Below are 9,342 nucleotides of genomic sequence, written 5' to 3'. Positions count from 1 at the left end.
AGGGAAGGAAGTTAATGAAAGTTTGTCAGATAGACGTGTACAAAGAAGTCTTCAAACCATTTCTGTGAGAGAATTGGGAACGTTGATAGACATACGTGTTCGAAGCCACGGCCACAGGCTTACGAAGGGTAGGAAGCTTCGGCTTAAGAAAATGTAGATAATAGAATTAGTACTACACAGAGACATCGACTAAATAAGTTAATAAACATATATTTTAGGAACAAGAGTCCAAATGATAAAAATGTTAAAAATTAAATGTTTTTATTTTAAATAATAAATGTGAGTAATTGATTCTTAATTAATGTAAATTATGATGATTTTATACAATGTTTTAAAGTGATTTATTATTGAATAAAATTTAGAAAGTATGTTCTTATATTAGGGTTATTCTTACTTATGTGAATTACATTAGATCAGTGTAAATTAGACTTAGATTTGTAGTTATGATCTTTACTAAATTCTAAAAGTTTAAATTCAACTCATTTTAGAATTTGTAGTTTAATTCTAAAAGTTTCCACTTATTAAATCTAATATTTATTATTTTATTATTTTTTAATTTATTTTTTATTTGAAAAGTATAATCAATATTCAGTTTTACTATAAAAGAGATAAATATTTTTTTACAAAGGTAAGTAGGTTTGGAAGAAGGAACAGATCTCATTCGAGGCTTTTGCCATGAAATTACATGTGTGGTGCCTCAAAGTCTGTACAAACTCACCCCACATGTCTGTTTAAAGGCAGGGAGGGAGAAAGTTAATAAGAGTTTGTCTGCATTGGGTTGTACAAACAAGTCTGTGAGAGAATTGTGAACGTCGATAGACATACGTGTTCGAAGCCATGGCCACAGACTTAAGAAGTGTAAGAAGCTTCGTTTTAAGAGAAAATAGATAAAAAAATTAGTACTATACGAAAATATACTAAGATATATCAACTAAATGAGTTAATAAGAGTTCCAAATAACAAAAATGTCAAAAACTAAATGTTAAATAATATGATCAATATGGGAAGTTTGTTGTTATGTTAAGGTCATTTTTATATATGTGAGTAGATTATATGAATGTAAATTAGACTTGGATTCATAGTTATGATCTTTGTTAAATTTTAGAAGTTTTCATTCAACTCATTTTAAAGTTTTTAGTGTAATCTTCAACGAAGTATTTGCATATGACAATAGTAATTACACCTTTATGCTAGACTCTTAAAATAATGTTAAGTTAATAACTTTTCATATAAGACTAAGGATAACAAATAACAATGCAATATATCAGAAATTGTTAATATAATGTTGTTTCTATTGGATGATTACCGTATGCATGTAATTTGTGTAAGAGGACCTCTTTCACAAAGTTTATATGTTTCAATTAAATTAGGATTATTCATTTTATATAATTTCTTACAAAAAATGAAATGAATTAAACATAAAAATAATAGTTAAATGGAAGAAAAATAAATGAACCCAGATTTTCATTTTAAAGATTAATAAATCATTTTAGCAAATGTGATTTAGATCCAAAATAATGAAATAAATAAATATTAATTTTTTTTAATTGAAATCAGGTATGAGAAAAACTATATATAGCTAAAGTTCTATGTCTACTCTTAGTATAAATTGTGTCACTTATATATTTATTATTGTGTAAAATAACATGACTAAAATATATTGTTTGTTGATTGAAGTTATATATTTTCTCAAAAAAAAATTAGGAAATTTTGAATGCTTTTAAAGAACATATTACTAATTGTGAATCTTTTAAGTAAAATAACAATTTTTTAGAATTTTTATGTAGACTGCTTCGGTAGAATTCTCTCTTATATTAATTGAATTGTAGTATTTAATTCAATTGAATAACTAAAAAGATCAATTTCATAGATTAGTTCTTGTTACTGAGTTTGATAGTTCCTAAATGTCCATAGCAAGTCTTTGTTACCATGAAAGAGTATGAATATGGTCAAAAATTCATATATGACTTAGTAATACCTAGTTTAAATGATAAATATACATTTTAAATGTTTCACATGCATAAATATCTATACCTATTTCATTGTATTGAAATTGGAAATTTAGAGTTTTCTTTAATTAAATTGATTGAATTATTAATTTATATGAATTAAGTATATAAACAATCGTAATGGTGAAAATTATATATTTATTCTATAGGTTTTTTAGTTTTTTAAATCCGTTTCAGTTATAATATGTTAAGATTAATAACTAATTTACAAAACATATATTTATTCATAAAATTGATCAATGATATCATATATCTTTTTTTTTTGGTCACTAATCTTAAACTTATTATTTTGAATTATTATGTGATTTTGTTGCAAATGTAAATAAAACACCCTAGTACAACTTTAGAAACATTTGATGCTCTTGCACTTGTAACAAGATTAAGTGTTTTTCGATTGAACTTGTTTTTATTATGTATTAAGAATCTCTTACAAACCTCAAATATCCATATGCAAGGCTGTATTATTGATCAGTCTATTGCGAAGGGAGTTTTAGGTTTAACGTGTACAGCACACGAACGTTCTATAAATTTGACTGTGTTCCATGGTTCATCACCACTAAATACGTTTCCTGGAGCAATTTCCTGGCTTCTTTCTGTTCTAATGATTCTTTGAATCCAGCGGTAAGCAGGTTTGGAAGGAGGAACAGATCTCATTCGAGGCTTTTGTCGTGAAATTACGCGTGTGTTTAAATAATATGATCAATATGGGAAGTTTGTTGTTATGTTAAGGTCATTTTTATATATGTGAGTAGATTATATGAATGTAAATTCGACTTAGACTGATAGTTATGATCTTTGTTAAATTTTAAAAGTTTTAATTCACTTCTTAGTTTAATTTCCAACCAAGTATTTGCACACGACAATGGTAATTACACCTTTATGATAGACTTTTAAAAGAATGTTAAGTTAATAACTTTGCATTTAGGACTAAGGATAACAAGTAACAATGCAGTATATCAGAAATTGTTAATATAATGTTGTTTCTATTAGATGATTACCGTATGCATGTAATGTGTGTAAGAGGCACTCTTTCACAAAGTCATTTTACGTTTGAAATGAATTAGGATTATTCATTTTATATAATTTCTTATGAAAAATGAAATGATTTATACATTTAAGAAAAAGAAAAAAGCAATTAAATGAACCCAAATTTTGATTTTTAATTTTAAAAATTAATAAGTCATTTTAACAAATGTGATTTAGACCCAAAATAATGATATAAATAAATATTAATTTTTTTTATTGAAATTAATTATGAGAAAAAATAGGCCTATTGTGTTGGTCATGTTTGGGTAGGTCTAGTTGACCTAAGACTTTTTGTTTTGTAATAGTTGGTTTTACTTGAATAAATTTTTACCCCTTTTATTGTAAAAAACTATGAGGAAAATATATGTATAACTAAAGTTATATGTCTATTATTAGTATAAATTGTATCACTTATATATTTATTATTGTGTAAAATAAAATGACTAAAATCTATTGTTTGTTGATTGAAGTTATATATTTTCTCAAATAAAAGTATGAAACTTGATTTATTTATTTTTAAAACTTATTAGTAATTGTGAAACTTTTGAGTAAAGTAACAATTTTGTAGAGTTTTTATGTGGACCGCTTTGGTAGAATTTTCTCTCATACTAATTGAATTGTAGTATTTAATTCAATTGTATAAGTAGAATGATCAATTTCATAGATTGATTATTGTTACTAAGTTTGATAGTTCCTAAATGCCCACAAAAAGTTTTTGTTACAATGAAAGAGTATCAATATCATCAAATATTCATATATGACTCACTACTACCTAGTTTAATCAGTAAATATACATTTTAAATGTTCCACATACATAAATTTTTATACCTACTTCATTGTATTGAAATTGGAAATTAGAAGTTTTCTATAATTAAATTGATCAAATTATTAATTTATATAAATTAAATATATAAACAATCGTAATGGTGAAAATTATATATTTATTTTATTTTTAAAAATATTTTTTAATTCATTTCAGTTATAATATGTAAAAATTAATAACTAATTTAGAAGACATATATTTATTCATAAATTTGATCAGTGATATCATACATCTTAATTTTCTTTATCACTAATCCTAAACTTACAATTTTGAATTATTATGTGATTTTGTTGCAAGTGTTAATGAAACACGCCTAGTGCAACTTTAGAAACCTTTGATGCTCTTGCACTTTTAACAAGATTAAGTGTCTTCGATTGTACTTAATTTTTATTTGTATTAAATTAAGTTTCAAACATTCATTTCTTAGCATTCATTAATGATTATCAATACAATAATTTGCATACACATCATCTTGTGTTGAATTATATCTAACCATTTTTTCACAGACTACTTTTATCCAACCCGACATTTAGGAACATCTTGAGTATTTGATGGAGTGTATTCAACTTCACAAACCAACCAAAGATAATTACACCTTTATGTCAGATCCTTATTAGATTGTGATAGATTGAAGTTTTTTTAATTAATATATATCAAAGTCATATAGAACATGATTGTGATTCATCTCTTATGGTGTTCAAGATCTTGCACTGACCAGGACTTGATCCCACCGATTATTCAAAGAGACCCTTATAAGAATGGCATAGAATGACTTGATCCTCACATATTATTCAAACAAACCGTTATAAGAATGACATAAACTAAATTTTCTTCACTTAAAGAAATAAGAAATAAGAAGTCTTATTCTAACAAAGTCATATAGGACACCATCCCCACCTCATATCTTATAATAATAGATTCTTGCACTCAATCCTTACAGATTATTCAAAACAACTTCACAATCATACCAAAGACTAAACAATTTTTTTTTGGATGATGAAGGATCGCCAATAAACTGGGGCTGCTCCTCCATCAAACAACCCCAGTAAAACCGCGAGCACATCGAGCAGAAGCGATTACTGATCTGACGCATAGTTCGCATAAACCTGCAAAACAGAGTTCTGATCTCCAAAAATCATTGCACGGATGACTTTGACAAACAGCTTGGTCTTTTTACAGAAGCGCTTAAACCCATTACTGGATTTATTCGGCTGATACTTCTGCAGAGTTCTTATTGAGTCTTGATGATATGAAGTGCTGGGTGCTGCTGTTATTTGGGGGCGCCCGCTGGACAGTTGAGGATAAGAGCGATTCTCAGGCTTCTATGAAACAGTGAACATGGACGCTGTACTGTTTGGAGACGTAAGCCCATCCTCGGTTTCTTTGATCACACAGATTACAGGGGTCCCCTGACAAATTTTTGGAGAGATGGGAAGTAATGGAGTCGATTGTGCAGGATTTTGGAAGGCGTGCACAGCAGGGATGCAGAACGTCTCCACTAGCAGTGCAGGAATACCTCAAACCCGATACAGATCTCTCACAAGCGCAACACCACAGACTATCTTTCACAACAGGGCTTGAGAGCAATGTCATCTTTGCATCACTTAATGGATGGGAAATGGAAGGTAAAGCCGTGGCACAGAAATTGTGCATGTCGAAGTTGCAGGCACGACATGTATATCGCCTTTCTGTGCCTCTCTCTTGGCACCCATCACATTTGTATGTATCTTGCAGGTGCTCTGCCTTAAGCATGTGGCAGTGGCCTGGAACATTTATGCCTTCCTTCATTCTCACCTTTCTCGAAGATATGAACTTGAGTCTTGTACACAAAGACTATGCACACAAACTCTTAGTTGTTTTTCTCTGGTGAGAGACTGGGTTTATATAGGGCAGCCAAAATCGTTACAGCAGAGACGTAATTTCACAACAAAAGATTCGAATGTTCGCACCCACTTGTTCGAAATTGTCCAGACGTATTTCGTGCGCCAGTGGCTGCTCTTTTTGTTTACGTGAATGAATGGCTCTAGTCTTATCGCTAACTTCGTAGAAATTCTCTTACCTTGGAAAATAGAAGACTTCTTGTTCGGGCTTGGTGGTAGTTGCTTTCGTTTTTGCACGTACATGACTATTGACGTGTAAGATATTGAGAGGTCATGATTTATGTCGAGTGTACTTAGAATTGGTCTAAAAGAGACTAGTAGTATGTTTAGGCAAATACATTAGCTTATCCTTCTTGCTTAAAAAATTGACAAGAATACCCTGTTTTTTTTTTAAATTTTTAATTGAAGAGAAGTTCTACATGTGTTACGTGATATACTTGGAAAATTATAATATATTAGTATATTTTCTTAATTAATCTAATCAAGTAGTGTAATAGTAGATGACACAACAAAATATGTGATTTTATTATAAATATATCTTATTATTTTAACATTACGTGATTTGAATTTTTATTGTTAATCATTTTTTAAAATTTCATATATGTTATTGATTTTCTAATAAAAGTACCTTGACAAGTATGAATTTATCTGTCCTATTTGATAAGCTTAGCATTTAGTATCATACTTAGAAGAATATAAGCTAGTGAGTTGGTACTCATAAATACATCAAGGGGATAACCATCTTCAGTAGGTTGCTTCCTACTAAATCTTTGTAAATGATTCATTAGTTTGTGAAAAAAGAGAGCAGAGATCAAAGATTTGTCACTAGTTTGAGTATAATTTGTCACTAGTTTGAGTATAATTAGGCATAATCAAGGATATAAGGTATAAACACAATAGTGAGGCCCAAGTGAGTATTAAATTGTGTGAGGATACAGTTCATGAGATTATAAGTTTTCCCTTATTGTTATTGAGTCATACTTGAACATATAAACTTCACCTTAGAAGACTTCTTCTTTCTCATTTTCTTCATTTGTCGTTGTCGCTACTTTTAAAAACCAGCTTTCCTTATAAAAATTCTTCGATGCTTCTTAAAGCCAAATTTAACTCCTTTTGATCATTATGCAAGTTTTGACTTCTAATTTCTTAAATATCATTTTAATCATTATGCAAGTTTTGACTTCTAATTTCTTAAACTTTCCTATGGTGTAATATCACCTAGATAAAGGTCGATCAAAAACATTATTCCTCTCATATGAGGATTCTAATGCTTCATCCTCATCATGCAATCCATTGTGTATAATGACAACTTGATCCATCTTCATTTACAATACAATCATGTAATAATAGAATCTCTTACAAACCTCAAATTTGTTTATATTTTTATAATGTAATTAAGAAACAAATATTAAATTAATACAAATATTTTAAATTTATTATTTAAAAGTTCTTAAAGATACTAATTTAGAATTTTTATTTTCATTTTTAAAATTTTCTCTTATTTTATTATTTATGAATATGTAAAAAAATTATATTTAATTTTACTTTTTTAATTTTCCACTTATTAAATCTAATATTTATTATTTTATTATTTTTTAATTTATTTTTGATTTGAAAAGTATAATCAATATTCAGTTTTACTATAAAAGAGATAAATATTTTTTTACAAATGTTAATACAGACATTAATAAATATTATTCTTTATTCTTTTGATAGTAAGAAGTACCCTGGTATTATTGATCAGTCTATAAATTGCGAAGACATTTCTAAGTAGAACGTCTACGACACGATATTCTTCATTCAGCACATGAAATTGATTGTGTTTTGTGGTTAATCAACACTAAATATGTCTGTACGATTGCAGTGACTTGCACATAGTTTTCCTGGGAGAATTTCCTAGACTCGTGATTTCTTTGAATCCAGCGGGAATCAGATTTACACGTTTTGGAAGAAGTCATTGCGATCTCATTCGACACTTTTGTCGCGAAATTACGCGTCTGCTGCCTCGGAGTTTCTACAAATTCACCCAGCTGGCTGTTTAATGGCAGGAAGGGATAAAGTTAATGGAAGTTTGTCTGCATTGGGTTGTACAAAGAAGTCTTTCACAAAGTCATTACATGCTTCAAATTAATTAGGATTAGTCATTTTATATGGTTTACTAGGCGAAATGAAATAATTTATACATAAGAAAAAATAATTAAATGGATGAAAAATGAATGATCTTAAATTTTTATTTTAAATTTTAAAAATTACTTTTTGAAATCAACCATGAGAAAGAATATATATAACTTAAGTTATATGTCTCTTCTTAGTATATATTGTATCATTTATATATTTGTTATTATGTAAAATATTACTAAAATAGATTGTTTCTTGATTGAAGTTGATTGCAAATTGATCATAGACAACATCATGGCTTCATGCATCTGAATAAGTAGATTATCTATTCATGTCAATTGGTACTTTTAAATTATCATTGCCTTATTGATAATATAATAGTTTATGCACAAATGTAAAATGTTACCCATCTTTTTCACGAAGATCACAAGTGCTCCCCATGGTGATAAACTAGGTCTTATCAGCCCTTTCGTTGACAATTCTTGGAGTTGTTCTTTTATCTCCACTAATTTTGTTGTTGTCATATGGTATAGAGCCTTAGACATTAGTTTTTCTCTTGGAATTAGGTCAATTGAAAAATTGAATGTACTCTTTTATGAAGTAGTCCCAGTAACTCTTCAGGAAAAACATCCTAATAGTCTCGAAGATAAGGGTACTTTTCTATAAAAGTTTCTCCATGTTCACCAAATTCTTCTACCCCTAATCCATAGAGCTTTCAAGATTCGTAAAACATCATATCATCTAAAAAGGTGATCTCCCTAGGCTTTTCTAACTCTTCGAATCTTTACTTCTTGTTGAGTGCCTTGTAAGAATACCTTATTCCTTTCTACTACTTTTGAGTAACTATCATCATTTTTCATATGTCTCCATAAGAAAATCATTCATATAATGATGTCACAAGATCCTAAGGGGGTTATGCACAAATTCATTTTATCTAAAAACTCAAGAAGCTCTGTTGGAAATATTAAGAACCCATCATGAAGCTGCAGATTTCAAGGGATTGACCAAGAAACAAACCAACCAAAATAGAATGTTGCAACAAGAGAGATAATGAACCAAATATCAAAATGAAATGATTGAGATGAATTGATGATGTTATAATGAATAAATGAGCCTTGCTTATATAGGCAAGAGATGATGAGTTAGTTACAACCACCCTTGATTAAAGGCATTATGCACTATTTAACAATGAGCTATGACACATAAGATAACTAGTTCATAAACAATATTAAATGAGAGTTCCATGTGACAACTAAGATATCCTAAGTAAACTTAATAATGCAAATAGGTGTCAACTATAAACTAGCTAGGATGTAACCTTATTCACACCAACATCCCCCTTAACTACAACTACTAGGGAGAGAAATTGTCATGAAAATGAAGTAATACTAATATAAAGATGCAATTTATATGGGTCCTAATAACTAGGTCATGTTACACTAATACATTTGGCCTAAAATTCCGATGAAGGTTTTCGATGGAGAAG

The 9,342-nt window shown here is 28.9% G+C and overlaps 1 protein-coding gene across 1 annotated transcript; it reads right to left on the bottom strand.

Annotated features, from left to right (window-relative positions):
* Positions 1 to 4,559: 4,559 nt before the first annotated feature.
* On the bottom strand, positions 4,560 to 5,725 carry LOC131078147 (uncharacterized). Its single transcript, XM_058015824.2, has one exon. It carries the CDS (start codon positions 5,644 to 5,646, stop codon positions 5,173 to 5,175), a length of 474 nt encoding a protein of 157 aa, XP_057871807.2. The 5' UTR covers positions 5,647 to 5,725; the 3' UTR covers positions 4,560 to 5,172.
* Between the last annotated feature and the right edge of the window lie 3,617 nt (positions 5,726 to 9,342).

The sequence above is a fragment of the Cryptomeria japonica genome, chromosome 7 (genome assembly GCF_030272615.1).
Source record: "Cryptomeria japonica chromosome 7, Sugi_1.0, whole genome shotgun sequence".
Classification (NCBI taxonomy): domain Eukaryota; kingdom Viridiplantae; phylum Streptophyta; class Pinopsida; order Cupressales; family Cupressaceae; genus Cryptomeria; species Cryptomeria japonica.
Note: the sequence above shows the minus strand (reverse complement) of the source record. Positions and strands in the feature narration are given on the sequence as shown.

Bases quoted from the DNA above. Each gene is read 5' to 3' on its own strand.
- LOC131078147 (XM_058015824.2), bottom strand. From the start codon at position 5,646: ATGAAGGAAGGCATAAATGTTCCAGGCCACTGCCACATGCTTAAGGCA.